The 27,426-nt window shown below is 35.5% G+C and overlaps 1 protein-coding gene across 1 annotated transcript in view; it reads left to right on the top strand.

Moving 5' to 3' along the window:
• DENND4C (DENN domain containing 4C) overlaps positions 1–27,426 on the top strand; it is a 78,065-nt gene that overhangs the window by 17,252 nt on the left and 33,387 nt on the right. Inside the window, exons 10-21 of the mRNA XM_052644483.1 lie at positions 3,702–3,802; positions 4,390–4,608; positions 10,421–10,566; positions 12,450–12,485; positions 12,575–12,705; positions 14,511–14,643; positions 16,779–16,985; positions 20,376–20,504; positions 20,689–20,833; positions 21,111–21,257; positions 25,568–25,678; positions 26,778–26,924. Coding sequence (XP_052500443.1) covers positions 3,702–3,802; positions 4,390–4,608; positions 10,421–10,566; positions 12,450–12,485; positions 12,575–12,705; positions 14,511–14,643; positions 16,779–16,985; positions 20,376–20,504; positions 20,689–20,833; positions 21,111–21,257; positions 25,568–25,678; positions 26,778–26,924 — 1,652 coding nt within the window. The remainder of the gene's footprint in view (positions 1–3,701; positions 3,803–4,389; positions 4,609–10,420; positions 10,567–12,449; positions 12,486–12,574; positions 12,706–14,510; positions 14,644–16,778; positions 16,986–20,375; positions 20,505–20,688; positions 20,834–21,110; positions 21,258–25,567; positions 25,679–26,777; positions 26,925–27,426) is intronic.

Genomic DNA, 27,426 nt, shown 5'->3' with positions numbered 1-27,426 from the left:
GCTGATAATGAGTTGTATTGTTTGCTTTTTTGATACTGAGTTGTAGGAGATGTTTTGGGTGTTAATTCCTTGTTGGTCATGTCATTTGCAGGTATTTTCTTCTGTTCCATAGGTTATCATTTTGATTTGTTGATGATTTCCTTTGCTGTTCCAAAGCTTTTAAGTTTAATTAGTTCTCATTTGTTTATTTTTGCATTTATTTTGCCTTAAGGGAGTGATCCAAAAGATACTGCTATGACTTATGTCAAAGAGTGTCTTGCCTTTGTTCTCTTTGTCTTAGAGTTTTATGGTTTCAGGTCATATGTTTAGGCCTTTAATCCATTTTGAATTTGTTTGGATATTTGGTGTGAGGGAATGTTCTAATCTCATTTGTTTTACCTGTAGCCCTCCAGTTTTCCCAGCACCAATTGTTGAAAAAACTGTCTTTTCTTCATTGTAAATCTTGCCTCCTTTATCATAGATTAATAGATTGTAGGTGCCTGGGTTTGTTTCTGGGCTTGCTGTGTAGTTCAGTTGATCTATGTGTCTGGTGTTCTGCTGGACATAAAATGTGCTGTTGCTGTTTTGTTTTGTTTTTTTGCTGTTGCTGTTTTGATCACTGTAACTTTGTAGTACAGTGGAAATCGGGGATGCGATGCTTTCAGCTTTGTTCTTTCTCCTCAGGATTGCTTTGGTAATTTGAGGGTTTTTGTGGTCGTTCATGAATTTTAGGATTAGTTGTTCTATTTCTGTGAAAAATGTCATGAGTATTTTGATGGGGGTTGTATTAAATCTGTAGATTACTTTGGGTAATATGACTATTTTAGTGATATTAATTTTTGCAGTTCAAGAAGAGCAAGGGATATCTTTCCATTTCTTTGTATCATCTCCACTTTCCTTCCATGACTTTTCAGAGTGTAGGTCTTTCATATTGTTGGTTAAGTTTATTTCTGGATATTTTATTCTTTTTGATACAGCTTTAAATGGAATCTATTTAAAAAACTTTCTGGTAATTCATTATTGCTGTATAGAAAAGCAACAGATTTCTGTCTGTTAATCTTGTATACTGCAAACTTGCTGAATTCATTTATTAGTTCTAGTAGTTTTTGTGTGGAGACTTCAGGATTTTCTTCAAAAAAATATTTTTTTAATTGAAGTATTGTTGACTTACAGTGTTGTGCCAGTTTCTGCTGTACAGTATAATGACTCAGTGATACACACACATACATACATTCTTTTTTAATACTCTTTTCGGCTATGGTATATCACAGGGTACTGAATACAGCTCCCTGTGCTGTACATTAGGGTTTGTCTATCCATTCTGAATGTAATAGTTTGCATCGTCCGTCCCCAAACTCCCAGTCCATCTGTCTCCCTCCCCTGTTCCCTTTTGTCCACCACCAGTCTGTTCTCTGTGTCTGTGAATCTCTTCCTGTTTTATAGGTAAGTTCATCTGTGTTGTACTTCTAGGGTTTTCTATATAAAGTATCATGTCATCTATAAAGAGTAACAGTTTGACATCTTCCCTTCCAATTTGGATGCTTAATTTAACAGGAAGGATGTCAGCTTTTCACCATTGAATATGATGTTAGCTGTGAATTGTCATATATGGCCTTTATTATGTTGAGATTTGTTCCCTCTGTAGCCACTTTATTGAGAGTTTTTATGATGGTGGTTGAATGTTTTCAGTTGCTTTTACAATGTCGGTTGAGATGATCATGTGGTTTTCCTCTTTCCTTTTGTTAATGTGGTGTGTCACATTGATTGATTTCTTTATATTTAACCATCCTTGTGTTGCTAGAGTAAGTCTAACTTGATTGTGGTGTATGATCCTTTTTATATATTGTTGGATTTGATTAGCTAATATTTTCATGAGAATTTTCACAATTATATTCAAAGATATGGGCCTGTAATTGTCTTTTTTGTAGTGCCTTTGTCTGGATTTGATAACAGAGTATTGGTGGCCTTGTGATGAATTTGGGAGTGTTTCATCCTCTTTAATAATTTGAAGTGCTCTTAGAAAGAGAAGTTTCGTAGAATTTCCCCAAGGAACTGCCTGGTCCTGGACTTTGTTTTCTGGAAATTTTTTAAAATTGCAAATTCAATTTTAGTACTAGTGATTGGTCTGTTCAAAATGTCTTTTTCTTTTGCTGCCTTTAGTATTTGCTGTTTACCTTTAATTTCTGCCATTTTAAGTATGGTATCTCTTGCTGTGGGTCTGTTTGGGTTCATCTTGTTTGGGATCCTCTGTGCTTCCTTTATCTGGATATGTTTCTTTTCTCAGGTTTCACTTTATAATCTTCTTTTTCCTCTGAGTCCCCTCCATGGACACAGGTCCGAACTCAAATCACTTTTATTTCCTTCCATGTGTATCTGTCTTATTGCCTTGGTGGTATACTAGTTCACCTGTCAGTTTTCAGTTAGTTTTTCATGATGATTGTTCCACGTGTCAGTGTATCTTCTGGTGTCTTGATGGGAGGAAGTGAGCTCCATATCCTCTTAGTCCACCTTCTTGATTGATCTCTACTGTGGACGTTTAGATTTACTTATTGCCTGGAAACAATGAACTACTTGGCAAGCACTAAATATTTCTCGTAGTACACATTTTGTTATTTTTTAGTAACTATCCCTGAAAAAGTTACTTCAAGGTTGAATATATTGTGGTGCTTTGGAAATTATTTTGAAGTTGTAGCTCAAAGATTTACCCCATTTTATTTGCTATTCTGAATAAAATAATACAGAGATTGTTAATTTTGCCCAGGTTTAAAAACTTCTATGTAATTTCTATAGATCAAAACACTATTTCTAAAATAGTTTTGAATGTTTAATTATACAATTATGAAATGTTCTAGGTACCAAAGAATTATGGAGAATAATGTAAATAATTTGCATGAATCTTCCACTAAGAGTCCAGATTCCACCAATATACACTATATTTATACTAGTATAAATGATATTTTGTTCTGCATGCTTTCACAGTTTTTACGTTTGTACAGTTTTCTGATTTGCTGTTTTCCTTAGCATTTTCTATGAGCATTTCTATGTTGATACATGTAGCTCTACTTTGTTTTCAATATTTACCAGTGTTGATGGCTATTTAGATTGCAGTTAAATTTTAAAGTATGGCCAAAGCCTCTCTGATCATTATTATGCATATTTCTTTGAATATATGGTTAATATACTCAAAAATATCCCTGAAATATATACCTAAGAATTTAAGTTCTAGCATTGATGTTCATAAGTGATATTGGCTTGATATATAGCATTAGCTCCAGCTCATGGTTGGCACATAGTGCTTTCATCTTTGTAGAGTTTGTTACTATTTGTAACGTACAGACTGTATGTTACTGACTCTGATATTTGTTGAGATTTGCTTCTAATAGGTACTTTTAAGTCTCAAGTCAGTTAAGTTTGACACTTATTATAATTCTAAAATGTATCTTTGAAACAATATTTGTGTTGTGTTCATGACTCCACTTAATGAAAGTCTGTGTTGGAGGGTTGGAATGAGATGACCAAATTTGGCTGAGGTTGATTGAAATGAAGAGAGAACTTCTTGGAAATCACTTAAGAATTTAAGTGGTCATTTAAGATTGCAGATTCTTAAATTGTAACATCAGTATAAATATCCTTTCTGTTTTCTTTTTTAGTTTGACAAAAGAATTTTGTTTAAGTAAAGACAGATTATAGCAGACTTTATTAATTATGTTGTTGTTTAATAGATCAGATGAAAAGAAGAACATGAACTGGAAGCAGCTTCCCAAAAAGCCATGCAAAAATCTGATTAGCACCTTGAAGAAATTGTATCCCCAGCTATTCTCAGGTAAATGTGAGGAAAAAAGAAGGAATTTTTTTTTTTTAACTTTTCATTTTATATTGGAGTATAGCTGATTAACAATATTGTGACAGTTTCAGGTGAACAGCAGAGGGACTCAGCCGTACATATACATGTATCATTCTCCCCCAAATTCTCTTTCCATTCAAGCTGCCACATAACTTTGAGCAGATTTCCCTGTGCTATACAATAGGTCCTTGTTCGTTATCCATTTTAAATATAGTAGTGTATACATGTCGATCCCAAACTCCCTAACTATAAGAGGGGATATTTTTAATGAAAGAATGTATATTAAAAAATTCTTTTAAAATTTAAATGTAGTTTTGCTGTGTTTAACGGGAGTCTCATTGCAAAACAAATTCCATTAGTGAGAAATTACTGTTGTGGTTCCTGGTGTCTGTGTGTGCTTTCTGTGCTTTCCTGTGAGCCTCTGACAGTGATCCCTTCACATTAATGTGGAGAGGATTTTCAAGAAACCATGGGCTTTATTTTGACACTTCCCTTAATTTTTGAGTTATTATATATGTATAACATTATGTATTAATGTCATTCATTTCTCTTTCTTCATTTGTCAGTTCACCGAAAAACTCAAGAAGGTTCAGCAATTGAGATGACTCCAATTGAAGCAGATTTCTCTTGGCAAAAGAAGATGACACAACTTGAGATGGAAATTCAAGAGGCATTTTTGCGCTTTATGGCATCGATTTTAAAGGGCTACAGAACATATCTCAGACCGATCACAGAGGCTCCTTCAAATAAAGCTACAGCTGCTGATTCATTGTTTGATCGACAGGGTGAGTAGCATTGAAAATATAAATACTTTTTATTGAAATGAAAAAATTTTCTATTTGGTAGTACTACCAAGAAATATTTACTGTATAAGTTCTTAGAAGTTTTATATTAAAATATGGTGATCTTCTGTGTATTTGTAATCTAGTTCTATGAATAGAATTACTTTTAACTTTTATACCTTATTTTTTTTCCTGAGAAATTTGAAATTGGAGGTGTTTAATTATGAAATGTCAAAGATGTTGCTTGTATTTATAGTAGTCTGTGATCAGTTATCTCAGTAGAATGAAGCTGGTCTTTGCTTTTACGTGTTTTCTCAGCTTTGTAAAATTTTTGACCTTATACATTCTTGGCTTTACAGTATTCTCTAACAAATAGAGTTCGGAATAAAGCCACCAGTGTTAAAAATTTTTTGAAAAGTACAGCCTTGTTCCAGAGGAAAATACCATACTCATTCTCTTTAGTATTTGTAGTTTTAGGAAATTACAAAGATTTGTGTTGGTATTCAGCAGTTCTTATGTATATAGTGGAAAACTTACAAATACATCAGTATTCATAACGATAATTATTTTACATATCTATATTTTGGCCCTGCAGTTATTATTTTTTTAATCTGTATTTTCCCAATAATCCTTTTATCTTTTCTCATTTCTGGTTTAGGACGACTTATTTCTCAAATATTTAGTTACCACTTACTCAGTTCAATTAGTTATTATTTAGGGATATAGAGGCGTACAAAATCTATCTCTTTGGGATACCCAATGGAAAATAATTTAACATGTTTTAAGAAATAGAACAAATACTCAAGAAAAAGATTTTGCATAATCATTCAGTGAGAAGGCATAAACATTCAGAAAAAGAAACATTCTTAAAGATACTCATCATAAAGTCTTTGGAAGACTTCATGGAAAGAAGAGCATGACTTTAAAGAATGGATATAATTGCTGTGATCAGCTTAGACAGCATATTAAAAAGCAGAGACGTTACTTTACCAGCAAAGGTCCATCTAGTCAAAGTTATGGTTTTTCCAGTGGTCATGTATGGAGGTGAGAGTTGGACTGTGAAGAAAGCTGAGTGCCGAAGAATTGATGCTTTTGATCTGTGCTACTGAAGAAGACTCTTGAGAGTCCCTTGGACTGCAAGGAGATCCAACCAGTCCATCCTAAAGGAGACCAATCCTGGGTGTTCATTGGAAGGAATGATGCTGAGGCTGAAACTCCAATACTTTGGCCACCTCATGCGAAGAGTTGACTCATTGGAAAAGACCCTGATGCTGGGAGGGATTGGGGGCAGGAGGAGAAGGGGACGACGGAGGATGAGATGGCTGGATGGCATCACCGACGCGACGCACATGAGTTTGGGTGAACTCTGGGAGTTGGTGATGGACAGGGAGGCCTGGCATGCTGTGACTCATGGGGTCACAGAGTCAGACGTGATTGAGCAACTGAACTGAACTGAACTGAACCATTTTTAGTATTCCTAAGATTGATCCATGGGTTCAGGTGTTATCAGACTCATTCAGTCATTATAATTTCCCCATCAGCCTTTCATTTAATTATATTAGTAGCCTTTGCTGATCATTGCCTAGATCCATTAGAAGAAAAGACTTCTTGTTACTGCTTGGAAAGAATTATTTATGTTTTATTGGAGCTTTTCTCAACTAAGTAATATTTCAAGGTGATCTAGTAAGGACAACAGCATGTAGAGTGCCCTGAAGCATAACAGAAAGGCTGGAGGAAAAACTGACCTTAAAAGGCATACTTGAAATGGTGGATGAAAGCCAGATCATGTTGGCTCTTTTTGGAACAATGAAGGATTTCAGTGTTTATTCTAAGAGTAATCGGAAGTCAGTGAGGGATATTTAAGTAGGTAATAGGATCAGGTTTATGTTTGTAAAACAAACAGACAAAAAAACCTCTTCGACTTCTCTGCAGAGATTCAATTGGAGGCACCCAAAGTATGGATCTACTTATTAGTTGAGTAGTGCATTGGTTCAAATGAAATGACCTGGGTTATTTGATAGCATGAATGGAAAAGTGGTTTTTAGGATGTAAATTGGATAGAGCTTGGTAATTGAATATGGGATGTATGAGGAAGATATCAAGAACAACTTGGAGCTTCATGTCTTTAACAACCAAGTGGATGGTTTATTGTTTATTTAAGTGCCCTTTATTGAGAAGAAAAATGGCAGAAAGGGGAAGGATCTAGTTATTTGTTAAGGAAAAGTTTTTCATTTTATTTATTTTATTGAAGTATAATTGATGTGCAGCATTTATATGTTACAGGTGTACAACACAGCCTAGTAATTCACAATACTTGCAGGCTATACTCCGTTTATGGGGGCTTCCCAGGTGGCACTAGTGGTAAAGAACACACCTGCTAGTGCAGGAGATGTGAGAGATGCAGGTTCAGTCCCTGGGTTGGGAGGATTCCCTGGAGGAGGGGATAGCAACCCACTCCAGCTTCTTGGTTAGAGAATCCTGTGGACAGAGGAGCTTGGCAGGCTGTAGAGTAGCACAGAGTTGGACATGATTGAAGCAACTTAGCGCGCACACACGCCCTCCAGTTATAGCTGTTATAAAATACTGACTATATTCCCTGTGCTGTGTGTCCTCACAGCCTATTTATCTTATGCATGATAGTTTGCACTTCTTAATCCCCTACCCCTATCTAACCTCTCCCTGCTTCCCTCTCCCCACTGGTAGCCACTAGTTTGTTTTCTATATCTGTGAATCTGTTCTTGTTCTTTATATTTACTAATTTGTTTTATTTTTTAGATTCCATATATAAGTGATAATATAGAGTATTTTTCTGTGTTTGACTTGTTTCACTAAGCATTAAACTCAACTATGTTGTTGGAAATGGCAGAATTTCATTCTTCTTTATGAATGAGTAATAGTCCATTATGTGTGTGTGTGTGTGTGTGTGTGTGTGTGTGTGTGTGTGTATCACAGCTTCTTTATCCATCCATCTGTTGACTAGTTAGATTACTTCCTTGCCTTGACTATTATAAATAGTGCAGCTATGAATATTGGGGTGCATATATCTTTGTGAATTCGTGGTTTTGTTTTTTCTGGATATGTATCCTGGAGTGTGGAATTGCTGGATCATATGGTGATTCTATTTTTAGTTTTCTGAGGAACCTCCATACTGTTTTCCACAGCGATGCCATCAATTTACATTTCGACCAACAGTGTATGAGGGTTCACTTTTCTCCACCTCCTCGCTAACATTTGTTATTTTTGTCCTTTTTGATGATAGCCACTCTGAAAGGTGTGAGATGATGTCTCATTGTGGTTTTGATTTGCATTTCTTTAATGATTAATGATATTGAGCATCTTTTTATGTTCTTATTGGCCCTCTGAATGTCCTCTTTGAAAAAATGTTTGAGGAAAGATTTTTAAAATGAGAGAGACTTGAGTATACTGGTTACTAGCTAATAGAATCTTCCAGAGAACACTGAAAGAGCTGTATCCCAGGCTCATGATGGGCTTGGCCTTAAATAGGAGGGGAGGGTCATACTTACTGTAAAACATGGTAAGGAATAAACAAAAGCAGACAGAGTAATAGATTTTATAGTGAGATAATATAGTTCTGATATGCAGATGACACCACCCTTACGGCAGAAAGTGAAGAGGAACTAAAAAGCCTCTTGATGAAAGTGAAAGAGGAGAGTGAAAAAGTTGACTTAAAGCTCAACATTCAGAAAACGAAGATCATGGCATCTGGTCTCATCACTTCATGGGAAATAGATGGGGAAACAGTGGAAACAGTGTCAGACTTTTTTGGGGGGGGCTGCAAAATCACTGCATATGGTAATTGCAGCCATGAAATTAAAAGACGCTTACTCCTTGGAAGAAGAGTTATGACCAACCTAGATAGCATATTGAAAAACAGAGACATTACCTTGCTGACTAAGGTCCATCTAGTCAAGGCTATGGTTTTCGTGTGGTCGTGTATGGATGTGAGAGTTGGACTGTGAAGAAGGCTGAGCGCCGAAGAATTGATGCTTTTGAACTGTGGTTTGGAAAAGACTATTGCGAGTCCCTTGGACTGCAAGGAGATCCAACCAGTCCATTCTGAAGGAGATCAGCCCTGGGATTTCTTTGGAGGGAATGATGCTGAAGCCGAAACTCCAGTACTTTTGGCCACCTCATGCAAAGAGTTGACTCACTGGAAAAGCCTCTGATGCTGGGAGGGATTGGGGGAAGGAGGAGAAGGGGACGACAGAGGATGAGATGGCTGGATGGCATCACTGACTAGATGGACATGAGTCTGAGTGAACTCCGGGAGTTGGTGATGGACAGGGAGGCCTGGCGTGCTGCTATTCATGGGGTCGCAAAGAGTTGGACACGACTGAGCGACTGAACTGAACTGAACTGAACTGAATGTAGTTCTCAGTTAATGATTTTCATTTTCTCTGCAAGTCATCACCATTCAGGGATGAGGGGGAGAACATGGAGGGAGAACATTTAAACACTGAAAATAACTGTGAAAACACGAGTAAAGGAAAGTTCAGACTCCAGAAGTGTAGCGTTATTACTGGTCAGGGATAAAGGTGTAAGTTAAGTGGTTTTAATTCACCTAGTTACGTAACTCCACCCCCTACCCACCCAACTAGCGCTCAGCCACACGGGTGCAGATCCAGAGAAAGCAGACAGTGTGTTGCTCCAGAGCTAGGTTATACTAGATGAGTTTGACAAAGAAGACAAAAGGGCATAAAAATTGAGAGTGTTGACAAAATAATTAAAATGGACATGGAATCAATGTTAGCTAAAGACGTGAAAATAGGAGGGTGTATGTAGAACGTAAAAGGGTGAATGGGTTGCAGATTATCCCTCACAAAAGGCTTGGTAGGAAGAATTTAAGCATACCAGATAGACAGGAGTAACAGAGAGTAATTTGTAGATTAGAGATTTGGGCTGCAAAGCTGTTTATAGTGCTACGAGGAAAAGTCCAGGGAGTATGAAACTATGTATAGAAGTTGGTGATTGAGGTGGAGTTGGGAGAAGGCAGTGGCACCCCACTCCAGTACTCTTGCCTGGAGAATCCCATGGACCGAGGAGCCTGGTGGGCTGCAGTCCATGGGGTCGCTGGGAGTCAGATGCGACTTCACTTTCACTTTCACGTTTATGCATTGGAGAAGGAAGTGGCAACCCACTCCAGTGTTCTTGCCTGGAGAATCCCAAGGATGGGGAAGCCTGGTGGGCTGCCATCTATGGGGTCGCACAGAGTCGGGCACGACCGAAGCGACTTAGCAGCAGCAGCAGCAGCAGCAGACCATAGACTGTTGAAAGTCAGGGAATTAAAAACTCTGAAATGTTGAATGGTTGGTGTTTATGAGTGTTGAAGAATGATGATGGGAGGAGTTGGAGAGAAGACTTTGAATTAGGTGCCCTGCTCTTCAGTGGATGAAGGAAAGAGTGTTTCTAAAGTCAACAGCTGTCTACAGTTAGTTGAGGAATGGATAAAATAAGAGCCAGAAGAGCAGAAGTGTTTATAAGATGATACAGAAGTAATTGTCTGGTAGCATTGCCGAGAAGAGATTTGACCCTTTCTGCTTGAGAGTATGTAGAGTATCAGAAATTTTCTACTTGAAATCTGTAGGGCTAGAGACTCCTTTTAGGAGATTCAGATTTCAGTGAAAAGGTTAATTGTGTAAGTTAAGAGTTTTCATGGTTGAATTAGGCATAAGGGACTATCGTCCTTTTATATATGTCTGTATATAAAGATAAAATAATACATATAAAACTTTAAAAATAATACATCTAGTTCTGCTTTGAAATCTGAATTTAATTCTAATTTTATTTTTTTCAGGATTTTTAAAAAGTCGAGATCGTGCCTATACAAAATTCTACACGCTTTTATCCAAAACACAGATTTTTATTCGTTTCATTGAAGAATGTAGTTTTGTAAGTGATAAAGATACTGGATTGGCCTTTTTTGATGACTGCATAGAAAAGGTAAAAGTTTGTCCTGTAAATCAATATTAAAGAAAAGCTTTAATAATTTGTTTATCTTTATAATCATTATTGTTTTATTAGCCCAAATGATCTGAGGAAAGCATTAAAGTTCTGGTGTGTGTGTGTGTGTGTTTGTGCACACAAGTACACATGCAAATTTTCAGTGCTACACTTAATGTAAGAATTGTTTTCCTTTGTGGTGTCTAATACTACCAAACAGCTAATTTTTCTCTTTGAATCTCACTTTCGTTTTGTATCAAGTACTAAGAACATCACTGAAACTCCTGAATCTTTTTTTTTTTTTTTTAACATGACATCTGCCTGCCATGCAGGAGACCCGAGTTCGATTCCTGGGTCGGGAAGATCCCCTGGAGAAGGAAATGGCAATCCACTCCAGCACTCTTGCCTGGAAAATCCCATGGATGGAGGAGCCTGATAGGCTACAGTCCATGGGGTTGCAAAGAGTCGGACACGACTGAGCGACTTCACTTTCACTTTCAAGAGAAGATTTAGTAGTTTATTAAAAAAAGTTTAGTTTGGGGAATTCCCTGGTGGTCCAGTGATTAGGACACCTCGCTTTCACTGCCAAGGGCCCAGGTTCAGTCAGTATTCAGGGAACTAAAATTCCAGAAGCCACACAGGGCAGCTATAAAGAAACCCCCAAAAAACAAACCAAAAAAAAAAGGTTAGTTTTGTGGGTAAAATCCTGTGGGGTTTTTTCTGTTAGTTTGTTTTAGTGTCTTTACAGATACTTTTGCTTTTATATTTCTTTTGTCCTGATGGAAACTATTTGGAAATATGTTAAGGCTTTACTCACTCATAAAAAGTGACTTTTAAAAATTTATTTATTTTTGCCTGTGGTGAAGGGCAGCATGAGGCATTCATGCTGCATGCAGGCTTTTTCTGGTTGCTGAGTGCAGGAGCCACTCTGTAGTTGCCATGCAAGGGCTTCTCTTTGCAGTGGCTTCTTGTGTTGCGGAGTATGGACTCTAGGGTGCGAGGGGCTTAGTACTTACAGTACTCAGGCTCAGTAGTTGTGGTGCACGGGCTTAGTTGCCCCGCGGCATGTGGAACCTTCCCAGACCAGGGATCAAACCCGTGTTCTGTGCATTGACACGCAGATTCTTAACCACTGGTCCACCATGGTAGTCCTATGTTGATTTCTGACGGTGACAACGCACGTATTTTTTCTCATTTTTCGTAGAGCTCTTATTTTTGCTAGGTGGGTTGTAGGACTTACTGTTTATGCAAACTGTATTTATAAAATTAGAGATTGTATCAAAAAAGTAGAACATTATGACATTGTAATTTTATAGGCTCCTAATGATTTGTGTATCTTAGAAGACTTGCATAATTTTCTCCCATTACATCAGTGTGATCTGAAACTCTAGGAATATGATTTAAACTTTTCAACATTTTTGTTTACTTAAATATTGATAGTCCAATAGCATTCAGTTAGAGAAGCTTGCATGTTGTCAGTCACCACTCTAGTATGCTTGTCTGGAAAATTCCGTGGACTGAAGAGCCTGCAGACTACAGTCCATGAGGTCGCAAAGAGTTGGACATGACTGAGCAGCTAAGCTCAATCAGTAATGCAGAAGTTTCTTAATAATGAAATTTTTGGTTTGAGAAATCAGGTTCTTGTGATTGCCTGTCTTTTCCTTCTAAAGAGGGATATATGAACAAACTAGTCAAAATGAACTGTTTTCTATCCTAATAGTCAAAAGAAAAATATTATACAAGTATGGGGTCTACCAAATACATTGTGAAGTGTTTCATATCTGCCTGGTATTAAAAAAGAATAGTTTTTTAAATTAGAATTTAAGGTAGTCTCTATTAAATTCACAGTAGACATTTTCACTGAGGATTCTTTTTTTTCCTAGTTGTTTCCTGATAAAGGCACAGAGAAAACAGATAAGGTATATTTTTTTCTTAAATACAAGTTTCAACATTTTAGAATCAGGTCTTGCTGGTATGCAAATTAATTGAAGAAAATAATTGTTTTTAGGTTGACTTTGATTCAGCAGAAGATACCAAATTGATAGAGCTAGATGATTCACAGAAAAGTGAGCACACGGTATTCATAATGCCACCTGAGCCGCCTCCTGATGACGGAAAGGATCTGTCCCCCAAGTACAGGTACCAGGAATGGTTCTCAAGTTGTTTGGGTACAATTTAATAGTTTGATTGTTTGCAACTATTAGTAGATATGTATATTGTAAAGGTCATTTTCAAAATGTATTCTGTGAACTGGTGGAGATGAATATTCTATGGAGATACCACCAGGGATTGTAATTTAAGAACCCGACTGCCCTGTTTGAAGGGGAGCCAGATGCTGATCACTGTTAACCTAAACATTTACCACATTTTAATCTTTAAAATTTTCACTTCTGAAGAAGAAAAATATTTGTGAGGATCCCCTCCTTTTGGGGTGTTTTATTGTCAGTGAAAAAGTGTGAAATTCTTACGCGTTAGTAAGCTATCACTTAAAAGTAGAGGGCCAGGAATCACTCTTTATTAAAATAAACTTAGAGAATTTGGATGGGAATCTTTTAAGAAATTAAAAAGTTTGTTTATTATTATGATCGTGGTAATACTTTAATACATTCAGAAAACCACACAAAAATAATTCATACATCATTTTAGCACTAATACTTAATATCTGTTAACAATTGTATGTATATACTTTTGTCTTTTTTGTACATATGTTTGAATTTACTTAAAACAAATATTAGTTCATCTTGCACATATTTGTTGTGATGTGTGTTTATCTTTAATGGTCTGAACATTTTTCCATGCAAATGTTTTTGTGCCATGTCATTTTGAATAACTACATTGCATGCAATTAAACTAGTTTCCTATGGAATTTATTTGTAGTTTTCTACTGTCTATATCTTTGTGTGTACACACAGTTATTTTCTTCGGCTGTATTCATAAAAGAATTTCTAGGGCAATGGAAATATAAAAGAACTGTTTCTAAAAATAAAATTAATATATAATCTCACTAGGACTACATAAGAATGAAGACTGTATGCCTGAGATTGAGTGATTTAAATAAGTACTCTTTTGATTGCATGTCAATTATAGAAAGAGAGCTCTTTTTTTACTTTGACTTTAATCACTATACATTGGAATGCAGGTATTGACAGATAAGTATATCAAATAGGAAAGGTAATATATTTCAGAAGAAAAATTGGCCAGAGGAAATAAGTAGGCCATTTCTGAGAAGAAAACCCAATAGTCAATGATATGAAAGTGTGTTAAGCTTTTCTAGTATTTAAGGAAATGCAGATCAAATGATGAGTAGAAGCATTTTTATTCTATCAGCTTGAGGATATGAGTATAACCTTTCTGGAAATAATTTGACAGTGATTATAATAATTTTTATTTTTTTGATAGACATTTACCATAGAAAACTCTTATAGGGTCTTATTCTAAGAAATTAAGCAAAATATTCACAAAGATAAATGTACAAAGTTGAGAAATAACCTACAAATGTCCAAACAGTAAAGAATTTGTTAAATTATGGGACATCCCTAATATAAAAATATTATGGCATTTTTCCTTTTATGTGAATACAAGGTACTTTTGTAAAGAAAAACAAAATTACAAAGTATATATACTAAATGTTTTAATATAAATTATCATTGAATACATGTGTTCCATTGAAAGAGTTATTCTTCAGTCAAAATATCAGGGTTTTCTATGTTGTAGGCATTGGTTGAAAATAACATATAGGATGGGGAGGAGCCAAAGTTTCCATGTAGATAGTCTATCTTATAATTACATCATCTTACATATTTGAAAAAGAAATGTGTATACAAGGATTTTGGAGAATAATGTTGATTACATTTGAGGTTTAGAAATATTCACCTAAATTCTGAAATAATATGAAGAGTTAATGTATTTTAAATCAGCAGTTCTATTTTTGCTTTTTATTTTAGTTACAAATACTTTCCAAGACTGGACCTTAAGCTTTTTGACAGACCACAGGAGTTGAAACTTTGTTTTAGTAGACACCCTACTGGGAGTAGCATTACAAACAGTCCAGCTCTCATGGCTAAGAGAACTAAACAGGTCAGATATTCTTTATCTAATTTAAAATGTAAACTATGTATACGTGCTATGTAGCTCATAGTTTAGACTTATCACCCACAGGAATTATTTGAAGATCCACTATGGTTGTTAATGAATTAAAATTGATTTCTTGCAACCCTTCTTATAATTTGAGGGTGAAGGTTTTGAATGCTTATGTTTATGTTCTAAGAGAAGCTTGGGAACTAAATACAGTTTTAGAAAACTTTATTGAAATATAATTCACATGCCGTACAATTCACTGTTTTGAGTATACTCTCTGGCTTTCAGTACATTCACAGGGTTGTGCAGCTACCACTACAGCCAATTATAGAACATTTTCATCACCCTAAAAAGAAAGCCCACATCCCTAAGCTGTTAACCCCCCTAGTTCCTCCATCTTCCATAGCCCCAGGCAATCATTAATCTGTTTTCTGTCTCTAGTTTTGCCTATTCTGGGCATTTCATAAAAATGGAATTGTACAGTTTGTGGTCTTTTGTGACTGGCTTCTTTCACTTAGCATAATGTTTTTAAGGTTCATCAGTGTTGCAGAATGTATCAGTATTTCACGTATTTTTATTGCTGACTAATATTCCATTGTGTGGAATATTTTATTTATCCATTCATGTACATGTGGTTGGTTCTTTCTTTTTGGCTATTATGCATAGTAGTTTGTGTGGTTATGTTTTCATTTCTTTGGGTATATGCCTAAGTAGAATTGCTGTGTCATATAGTTACGCTGTGTTTAACCTTCTGAGAAATTGTCAGACTATTTTCCAAAGTGGGCATACCATTTAAAATTCCCACCAGCAGTGGGAATTTCACCACATTCTTGTTATTGTCTGTCTTTTTGGGTTTAGCCATCTAGTGCATATGAAGTGGTATCTCATTGTGATTTTAATTTTTCCTCATGGTTAGTATAAATATATTTTATACTGAATATTACATTTTATAAAGGGAGTTAACTTAGGACAACTTCGACATCTTGCTTTAATACTATATTTGATTTAGGTATAAAGAGTTAAACTATGGTTAGGTGCAAGTTAAAATCAAACATCCTTTATATATATATACACATGTATATACTGATATTTGGGGGGTCTCCAAAACATGGAAAATTTCAGAATGAAATTCTTAGTTCAGGTTTTACCAGTTCCAGTGCAGTCCCTCAAATCCTAGAGGTAACTTGAGGTGGTCTTTAATCTAATATAATACACAGTTCTCTCAGTGTGTCTGAGGGGAATTTTTTTTAGTATATATACTGTTATCAGCTTGATAAAAGGCAAGTTTTTTAAAATGGGAGAATTTTGCTACTAAGTCTCTAGATCTCATTTGCCCCAGAACTAACTTTGCAGGCACATCTCTTGGAAATAGAGCTTATAACAGTATGTTTATTTAGAACACATCCAGCAAGAGGGGTCTGTAATGCAAAGCTGACAGAGTCAGTCTCATGTGTGGAGGGCTCTTTAGTTTCTGAGTGTCTGTAGAGTTTGATAAAGCTCAGCAGATTTGATACCTTTTCTGTCTTCCACCTAAGTCAGAATGAAAATCAGAAGTAGAAAATATACCTATCAAACTATTAGGTAGGGACGTCTGTGATCTTTCTCAGAATATGTTGCCTGCAAAGAAATAGGTGATTTGCAAGAATCTGTGACGAAATTAACACAGAAGGTAGAGTAGAAATCTTGGGGAGTAACTCAGCACTCAGAACATCTTAAACTTTTTAGTTGGGAGAAGTGTGAGAAGGCTCTGACTTTTCAAGAATGATATTATAGAACTCATAAGCTATGAATGGCTAAATCCTTTCATTCATCAAACATTTGAGTGCCATATATGTGAAGAGCACTTAATTACCCATTATATTATTATAATATGAATGATGTCCACTTTTAAGGAATTTCTAGTCTCTTAGACACATGCTTGCCAAAAAAATAGTTAAAACAGTATAAAGTGCTCCTTTATAAAAAGAACCATGTGGCACTAAGTAGGAAGCCATTCACAAAAGCAAAAATATGAAATGCTTGATTTCAGAGTCAAATTTTACATTAACTTCTTCTCTCCCTTTTACTTTTCACTTTTCCTATCATCCTAATAAATTTTACTGAATGTCATAATTTTTTATTTTTTCTTTATCTAGGAGATAAAAACAGCTCATAAGCTGGCGAAGAGGTGTTACACAAATCCGCCACAATGGGCCAAGTGTCTCTTCAGTCATTGTTACAGCCTATGGTTTATTTGTCTCCCAGCCTATGTTAGAGTTTCTCATCCTAAGGTCAGAGCACTTCAGCAGGCATATGATGTGCTTATTAAGATGAGGAAAACAGATGTGGATCCTCTAGATGAGGCAAGTATAACACTGAGTTGTTACTAAGATAAATTCTATTTGTATTTTTAAGAAAATTTAGGTCTCAGTTGCTTTCAGTAACCTCAGGTATTTTCATTAAACTGTTACCCTGTTTCATAGAGCTAATACCTATTGTTTATTTTAAAATACATTTATTTAAAAGTTATTGCTTTGAAATTCAGTGAGGATTGACTTACTTGGACCAGATTATTTACGCTTGATAAATAGAAAAAAATGTTGATTTAATTTTATTCTTGAGATAACTTTACTGAGAATCAAATAGGCTTTTAATAAGTGGCTTTCCACTTAGGACCTGTGTCCTAGGTGGATTACATAACCTATCTGCGATTCAGATATTATGTATCTGAAGCTGGAGGTCTGAGTTGCTCAGCCTTGGCACTGTTGACATTTTGGCCCACATAATTATTTATTGTGAGGTCCTTTCCTATACATCTAGAATGTTTAGCAGTATCCTTGCCTCCACCCAGTAGATGCCAGTAGCTCCATGTAATCAGAAATATCTGCAGTATAATGATACTTAGTTCCTTTCCTCAGATGGCTAATGTCCATGTGTCTAGATGAGTACCTGATAGTGCTCAGTCAACAGTGTGCTGCACCTCTGCAGGCTCAGAACCATCCTCAGAGATAGGCGGTGGTATTACGCAACAGACAGCTGAAGAAACTGAGTTACTGATTTAGTTCTCCTCTTTGCGGTTTTTCCCTTTAAAAATTATTTTTATGTTAAAATAACTGTAAATGATATTAGGACCAGATTAGAATTTAAAATATAGTTGGAATAAAAATTCAGAGTAATGGGTATTTGGGAAGAAGGAGACAGCACAAGATTTGAAGAGAAATATAATTGAAGAAGGGCACATGATAGAGTAATTTTTATGTTTAATTTTTTCCTCTTTTAAAATAAAAAAGATCTGAGTCTAGCAAAGCATGTACCTTATTAAGATCCGCACTAAACTTGTTTTTCTCGAAGTATTATCTGTATGTTATAAAAAACTTTTCAAATACAAAGATAGAGTTACAGAACAAATACTAACATATCCATTCTCACATTTGATTGCATATTCTCTCATCTGATGTTTATGAAACTGTTTGGAAATTTAAAGTGTTTGATCAGTATTAGTGTTTTGTACCTCATATGTTTTAAAAATTTATTCTGATAGAGTTAGTTTTTGTATCTAAGATATATTTTAGGATATATTTCAACTTTGTGAAAGCATATCGTATTTTTAAAGTGCTTTAAAATATGCTCCGTGAGAGAGCTAGTATTAATTGTTACTGCACTGTAAAGTCAAAGCACATTACTTGGTTAAGTTTCTTTGGTAAGTTCATAAGACAAATTTCCTGAAAAGTTGTTTCCTCTATATGTATGTATTAAGGTTCTACGGTAGTTACAAGTAAGTAATTACATTTTCTTGTTTTCTCACATGCAGCGGATACAACTAGTAAGCTAAAAAATGTTTTTAATTATCTTCCCAATAAACATTCTGATAGGAGGCTTAAAATTTGGAGGTTAATTTGTTGTATTCCTACTTCTAACAAGTTATTTTGACAGATTTGTAGTCACCTAAAACAATTACATCTCTACAACTGGAAGAAAGAAGTGTTTATTTTAAAACTTTAAGGATGTCTATTTGCTTGGCATATTTGATGCATTTTATTTAAGGATTGCACATTAAAATTTTCACAATATTTTTGTGTAATTATTTCCTTTGGTATTCCCAGCAACGCTTTGAGGCAATTATATATTATAATGTTACATTTTACAAAGAAATAAAATTTGAAAGTTAGATGAATGACATATATAAGGCCACCTAGCAAGTAAGTGGTTTTGATTTTTAGGTTCATACTCCATTAGAAACGACTGTCTCATTCATATGCTTAATGTTTGTTTTACTTTGACAGCTTTGTGATCTACATGTTATGTTTGTAAAACTTGTAATAATGTAGATTTTTAAATGAAACTCATAGAAACCCAGAAATAGCATATGCCACGTAGGCTAAATTAAAGTTAAAATGCATAACGTGTTTTGCTTTTAATACCATTTATTGAATTTTTAATGGAAATGAAATGTTTGTGTCAAGCTCATTCTTATATGCTGGTCTGATTTGGAAGGTCCAGGACAGCTTAACTCAAATACCAGCCTAGGTACCTTGGCAGGGTGATCTGGAAAACCAGGCCCAGATGGACCGCTCTTCCTCCATGTAGTCTCAGACTCCTCCATGTGATACTTGGGCTTTCCCTGTGATAGCTTAGCACTGCAAGAGCATGTGTTTCAAGAGAGAAGTAGAAACTGACTTTTCTTAAGGCTTAAACCAGGAAACTGGTACAGTTGTCACTTCAGGCAAATCCTATTGGTCATGCAATCTCAGAGGCTTTCCCCTTCAATTCAAGGAGAAGGGACAGAGCCCTCTCAATGGGAGGAGTAGTAAAGAGTTTGTAGCCATCTTTTATCTACCATAGATATCCAAAAGGTATCATGTTGTAGGCAACAACATACTGCAATTAAAAAATTATACCCCTGACGTTTTTACTGTTTCTTTAGTTTGGTGTCTGCCTCTTGTACAAGTAAGCCTGGAAGTTTGAAGGAATACTTTGTCGACTTCAGAATAAATTTTTGAGAATGGTTTTGGGAAATCCAGATTAATCCCAGTTTGACACAGAAAGTAATTTATTTCTTCATGACTCATAGAGTCTTAGAGTCAAATAGAACTTGAAGATATTTTGGTAAAACTTCAACATAAAACCTGAGATGTTGGAAGTCTGTTACATATGGGACCTTGTCTGTGCTTGAGCTGGCTCTGTTAGAAAGTGTGTTTTATGCCGAGTTAATGTGAGATCCTAAACTTTTAGGAGTTGCCAGTTGGATTGTCCTCTTATGATCAATTCTACCCCTCTTCACTAAACATATATTCTCAGAAAAGCCTTTGCTAATAATATTACAGTGTTTTCAACTTTCTTCTTTTTTTAAGACATGGGTTTATAGAATTCTTTGTTATGTAGGCATCCTAGAGATGCTGCTTTTAATTCCTTTAGCATAAAATATAAAACATGATTTAGGATAGAGCCATTTTAATCATGTGTGATTTTAAAAATGAAATCCTTCTCAAATTATGGAAAATAATAGTTGGTCTCTTTGTGTGAATTTTGTTACTGAAACCAAAACTTTTCTTATATGGAAAAGTTAATAGTGCTGGTACTTCCATTAATGAATAGGTTTTCAGAATAGTTTACCAAGACTCTCAAATCACGACAAAGGACAGAAGAGTAATAACTATTGCTTGACAACTTTGACAGGAATTGAGTGAAGTCATTTAAAAACCTTTACAAGTCACAGACTAACATGCTAATGCTCTGATGTAATTTTTTGTTAGGTTTGCTATCGAGTAGTGATGCAACTTTGTGGACTTTGGGGTCATCCTGTTTTAGCAGTGAGAGTTTTATTTGAAATGAAAACTGCTAAAATAAAGCCAAATGCTATTACTTATGGCTATTATAATAAGGTAAGTAGGATTGACATTAGGCAATATATGCTGTTTATTAAGACTGATACATTTTGATACATTTTATTATTTAGTAAACTTAGAGGTTTGGGGGTAGAATTCTTTTTGTATATATTATATGTGTGTGCATTTAAAAATTCAGTATTCCTAATAATCATTATTTTAACCGTTATTTTACCTTTAGGTAGTTTTGGAGAGCCCGTGGCCTAGCAGTACCCGCAGTGGTATCTTCTTGTGGACGAAGGTACGGAATGTGGTACGTGGCTTGGCACAGTTTAGGCAGCCACTTAAAAATACCGTGCAAAAGTCACAGGTCTCCTCAATATCAGGTAATACATGTGATTGGAAAGATAACTTTTCTTGCTGAACCATAAGTTTTATAGGCATATGAATTTTTAATTATATGAGGCAGAAAAGAGAGGTGAAATTCTAGTTGATATTTTCATATACTACTAAAGATAGAGGTTGCTTTAGCCCAAAATTATTTTCTTCTCTCACAGATTTAGAAAGTATTCTGCAGCTTTAAAAGAACTGTGAGTCATTCATGTTTAGTTTCAGAGATTACCAGTGCATGAGTTACTGAATTGCTGTTGTGCTTGTCTTCAGCTCCCCAGAACGCCACAGGTGGAAGTGATGGGGACACGGTGAGCCACGGTAGCGTGGATAGTTCTAATGATGCTAACAGTGGGGAGCACACAGTCTTCGTCAGAGATTTAATCAGGCTTGATTCCACTGACAATCACTCTAGCACAGGTACTAAAATCTGGATTCACTAACCCTTCACTTAACTCTCACGTTAAGTCTTCCATTTTTCAAAAAAGCTTTTACCTGCCTCTTTCAAGCTTATGCAGTACGAGTACCTTAAAAATACCATGTATAAATAAGGGGAGAAGGTACACCTCTGACTGCAGATCATGTCTCTTTATTTCCTGTAGTATAAAATTAACTTCGGAGTGCTGTACAAAAGGCTCTCAATGGTACTTTGTGTTTGTTCATCATTAATTTGTGCAAGTATATGATATAATTGTTAGGAATTATATAATCGGCCTTTTAAGTATTGTGAGCTAAGAAAGTTGACTGCTAGTAGTACAAATTGCAAGTCCTTTTTTTCATTAAGTGGATAATAGTTATTAAATATTTGAATTATGAATATTAAAAAGGAACGAAAAGAAGTCACACACCATGAGAAAAAAGTATTCTTTGCTTGGTCATTACCTTAAATGACACTTTTTAAAATCTGCAAAACTGCTGAAGTTTTGTAGTTTTACATACAAAGCCATGGGCATTCAAAGCTCTAGCCTCTGAAGTTAGAAATAAGCTTAATTAAAGTAGCATATTTTACATGTGTGTTACACATCCTTCTTGTGTTTTTTCTTTTTGTTGTTAATTGTTAGTATCTCAAGCTTTTCTTTATAAAGAACTCTGAGTCTTAATTCCTGTGCTTCATCTGATGAACTTGTCTCAATGACTGAAGTTTCCTTTTCTCTGCTCTTTGTTGCTCTGCTTTATGCTCTGTGCTGTTTCTGGGTGCTGCATTTGTCCTTGGCTGTTATGGTGTGGGGTGCAGACAGACTTGTATGACGTGAAGCTATGGATACACGTGTGCATTAATTCTACCCTTGAATGTTAACCACTTCAGGTAATTTCCCATTTATTAGGTTAAACTTTGCTGACATGCATGGGTGGGGGAAAGGCCTTTGGTTTTAACTTCCTTTACAAGAAGAAAGCAATTTTAGTTTTCTTGGCTTTTTCTTCTGTATAATCATATATGTACTACTGAAAATGCCCGAGTAACCTTATGATTAACTTGCAAAGCATATTTGTTACCTTATTTGAAAATATGCTATGCCTGTCTACGTTTCTTATTTTAAGGGTGATTTGTAGCATCATTGTGTCAAATAGTTTTATGGGCATTAAAGATTTAAGTATTCTGGCTGTTGAGGTAGATTTTGGTTGCTAAAACTAAACTGCTGATTCTTATGCTAGAAACTACTCCCATGATTACAGAAGCAGGTATAAGTCAACATAAAATTATAAGTTACAATATAATTTACAGTGTTTGTAAATTTCTTTCAACATGTAGGAATTTTCATGAGATTTTAATTTGAAAACTTATTTTATTTCCTCGTATATTTTTTCCTCGTACTTACAGAATAAACTGATTTCATTTGTGAAAAACCAAGAAAATAATTTGTGGTATGAAACCATTTCACCACTTACAATAATTATTATTATTATAGTAAGCACTCTCCTTCTCTCTCTAGATTATTAAGTTGGTCTCCTTTAAGGGGGAAAAAAGATCTAGTAATACTGGGAAACTGCATGAAGATTCTTTATTCCCCAGTTGGGGAGGAAACTTCAGATCCCTTTTTCATATATTTCTTTCTAGTTACATTTCAATTGACTGAAGCTCTAGTATTGAATTTACTATGATTATGTCTCTGTAGAGTTTCTGGTGATGTCATCTGATACTTTTGGAAACCTCCAGCCCGGATGCTTAAGTTACTCTTTTCATGAAGGATTATCTCATAGCATCTTTCCATTTGGTACCTGATACTGAGTCAGTTAGCTTATTGAAGGCATATCTGAGTTTAATCAGTTTACTCAGTTCCCAGTCCAGTGTCCGTTTCGTGGCACCATAATGTTTTACCAGACTTTCTGAGGGGCCAATAAAAAAATGACTGAATGTAGTCATTCTTAATAGCAGTATTTTTCATAAATTTTTAAAAAAAATTTGAAGTACAATAGACTTAGTGTGTTAATTTCAGATGTACAGTGATTTAGTTATATATATATATTCTTTCTCAGGTTCTTTTCCCTTATAGGTTATTAGAAAATATTGAGTATAGTTCCCTGTGCTATACAGTGGGTCCTTGTTGGTGATCTGAATAGCAAGTTTTTTAAGTTTGATTCTTTCGTTATTGGCAAACCCATAGTTTCATTGGTACCTTAAAGAGTGACAGAAAGTGAAAAAAAATAAAAAATAAAAAGTGGTAGACAGTGGAAGTCACTATATTTTTTGTTTTATGTGTTTTTCATGGACACCCTTGATAATGTTTCCCTAGTAACTTGCCTTTATTTCCTTAAATTTATTTTATTTCCTTAAAATGATGGAACATTAAAGCCAAAGTAGACTTTTATAAAACTATTTTGAAATCATTTTAAGCTTATTAAATGTTTCAAGAGTACTACAAAGAACTCTTGAACATCTTTTATCTAGCTTCATTCACTTTTAGGTTAACACATTTATCATTTTCTTTCTGTATGCATACACACATTTTTCCCCATTATGTGAGAGCAGATTGCATACATTTTGCCCTCTTACCTCTTCATACTACAGTAGTGTTTGCTCTTATAGGACTGCAGTATGGTTTACCAATTCAGGGAAGCATTTATGTACCACTTTAATGTATAGTAGTTATCCCAGTGTGGTCAGTTGTAATGTCCTTTATGGTACTTAACTCCTTCTCTTTAGTCACCTTTAACCAGCATAGTTCCTCACCATTTCTTTGTCTTTCATGACCTCGACCTTTTTGAAGAGTAAGTCAAGTCATTTTGTGAAACGCTGCCAAATTTGAGTTTGTCTGATGGTTCCCTGTGATTAAATTAGATTATGCATCCATGGCTCTTCTACAGAAATACAGAAATGCTGCTATAGCCTTCTGAGATGGTCACATCTCAGAGGCCACAGTTCTGTCTGTTCCTTATTGGTGGTGCTGATTTTGGTTGCTTGGTGTCACTGTTTGGTTTCTGTTAGTTACTATGAGCCCTCCTGCAGATAATAAGCCACTTGTGAAGAGATACTCTGAGAGTATGCAATAATATCTGCTTTTTCATCACACATTCCCTTTTAAGTTTAGCATCCATTGATGATTCTTGCCTGGACCAGTCTTACTACTGTGATGGTTGTAAGGTGGTGAATGTCCTTTAGAAATGTCCTCTCGTGTTTTCTAGCACTTGCTTTCTTACATAACAAAGTGTTCCTGGCTCATTCTTGTACCTTCCCTGCCTGAGCTCTGGAATCAGCCATTTCTTCAAGGATCTCAGCTTCCTTTTAATGGGCAATAGATTTTAGAAACCAAGATCTGGGCCCTAGATATGCTACTCCCTCCAGGGTGGTGGTCTAGACTTTTTCAGCAGAGCTAGAAAAATTTTTATGTTTTTTTATAAATATTTTTAATTGCAACTCAGTTACACAAGTTTTTCTTTGCCTTTCTGCATATCATTTTTTTTCTTTTGTAAAAAATCTCTCTTCTTCCGTAGTAAGAATCTTGGTTCCCAACATCATCATATTTACTCAATTGCTCAGTCTTCCAGTACACATAATATAGTTTCAGCCCTGCTACACACATTTCTCTCTGAGGAACAAACCGAAGGAGTTCAGAATTTGACTGCTATCCCTCAGGCTTAGGGTGTATACTCAATGTGTTAAAAGTTACTTGGATTTGTCCTCTCCCATCCTTTAAGTGTGGTTATGTCACAAACAATTGATTTTTTTTGTTTCTGTGTACATTCAGTTTTAGTTGCACCCCACCCCCAGTTTTGCTGATTTAATTTTTGAATATGTAGAAATTATGTTTCCAAAAATAAAAAAGCAATATGATAACCGTAGTTAGAGCAGTTTCCTCTCTATCCCTTCTATTTTGTTTTCCCCCACCTTTTGTTGGTGACCAGTTGTTTTATGGTTTATTATTCTTGCATTTCTTTTTTGTAGAAGTAAACAGGTACATGTTTTATTTCCACTTCTGTCTTAACACAAAAGGTAGCGTTTTATAAATACACTCCAAAAGAAACTTTCAAAGCATCCAAATCTACTAATTTATACATGAGGAAATTAAGATTCATTGCTTTCAAGTATGTAATGGTTTTTAGTTTTGAAACTCCTTTCTGCCGTTCTTTGCTTCTTATCTTTGTTGTAAAATGTTTTGTGTGCTTTGTGAGCTTTTGTCTCTTCTTTCTTTTTAGAAGTTGAATTGCGTAAGTTGGTGGAATTTCCTTTTGACATTTTATAGCTGGACTGTAAATATATGAAAACATATGTCGGCCTTTATTCTTTTTAACAGGTGGTCAGTCTGACCAAGGCTATGGGTCTAAGGATGAACTTTTAAAGGATGATACAGAAATTCATGTGCCTGAAGAACAAATATCAGGAGACTTAATAACTAAAACAGAAGGTTAAGTACTGATATTTACTTAGCTTTACTTAGTGAGTTACCTCTATTATTTAAAAGTCTTATTTGATTATTTTGATGATAGTGTTCAGAAATGTAAAGTCTGGGCTTATATTATGTACTGTTATCTATGGGTTTCCCAGGTGGCGCTAGTGGTAAAGAACCTGCCTGCCAATGCAGGAGACCAAGAGAAGCACATTCGATCTCTGGGTCAGGAAGATCTCCTGGGAGAAGGGCATGGCAACCCATTCCAGTATTCTTGCCTGGAGAATTGCATGGACAAAGGACCCTGGCGGGCTACAGTCCATAGGGTTGCACTGAGTTGGACATGACTGAAATGACTTAGTTCAAACTCTCTGTCATATATGATAGATTTTTGGTAGTCTCTGAATTTTAGAATTTAAGAGATTTTTAGAGACTCTGTAGGTCAGCCCTCAGTTTTGTAGGAAAGTGCAACCCATCATGGTATTCATTTGCCAGTGTAAAGTAACTGTTTCGTGACAGAACCAGGACAAAACTTTCAGTCATCAAACTTGAATTCCAGTGTACCTTTTATCTTAAAATGCTCTTTCACTAGAAGTCCTTCACATATCTGAGTTGACATTTTTCATTTGTAAGTTCCAGTATAGTCTGTGTAGTTTTTCTTCTTTTAGGGTACTCACTGAGATAGAAATGTTTTCTAGTAATCACTTTAAGAAAATATGGAGGAATATTTGGCTTTATAGTAACACAGTGTTCTTCTTGTTGTCTTACACAAAAGTTCCCTTTCTTTAATGGTGTCACTTATTTTATGCTCCAGAATTATACAGAAGCAAGCCCCTCTCCTACTTGAGAAGTGATGAGGAATGTGACGAAAGGCCAGTCTTAATTGATTCACTCAGCAATGTTCAAGTTAGAATTATCAATGCTAAAATAAAGCATTTATTTCAGTCAATACTGGCAACATTTATGGGATAAAATAAATCAGAATAAATCAGTAATAAAATAATCATGTATTCATCTCCACATAGAAAAAAAAAGTCCATAAGATATATTTAAAAGTACTGTTTCTGTTCGGTACTGGCGAAAATAGGAATGATAACGTCCAAATATTTTTTCCCAGAGGTGTGCAATGTCTCTGCTGTTGTGGCCAAACATTCTCAACCTAGTGCAGAGCCCCAGAGTCCCGCTGAACCTCCTGCGTGGGGCAGCAGTATTGTGAAAGTTCCATCTGGTATATTTGATATCAATGGCAGAAAAAGTAGCACTGGTAAGTCTTTACATTTAAGTTATTAAATAATTTTCTTTTAATTAATTTATTATTTTTTTGTTGCACTGGGTCTTTGTTGCTACATGCAGACTTTTCTCTAGTTGTGGCAAGCTGGACACTACTCTCTGGTTGTATGCAGGCTTCTTATTGTTGTAGCTTCTCTTGTTGCTAAGAACAAGCTCTAGGATGAGGGCCTCAGTAGTTGCAGCACATGGGCTCAGTAGTTGCAGTTCCTGGGCTCTAAAGTGTGGGCTCGATCGTTGCAGTACATGGATTTAGTTGCCTCTCGGCATGTGGAATCTTCCCGCACCAGGTATCAAACCCGTGTCTCCTGCATTGCAAGGCAGATTTTTAACCACTGGACCACCAGGGAAGTCCAACACTTTTGTTATTAAGTGTTTAAAACATACTTCTCTAGGTCCATGTGTGTCTTTAGTGACATTATAAATTGCTAACTTAATTGTAATGAACATGCTCAAGAGTCAGAAGTAATAAGCTGAAT

This window comes from Budorcas taxicolor, chromosome 8 (genome assembly GCF_023091745.1).
Source record: "Budorcas taxicolor isolate Tak-1 chromosome 8, Takin1.1, whole genome shotgun sequence".
NCBI classification, from domain to species: Eukaryota; Metazoa; Chordata; class Mammalia; order Artiodactyla; family Bovidae; genus Budorcas; species Budorcas taxicolor.
Note: the sequence above shows the minus strand (reverse complement) of the source record. Positions and strands in the feature narration are given on the sequence as shown.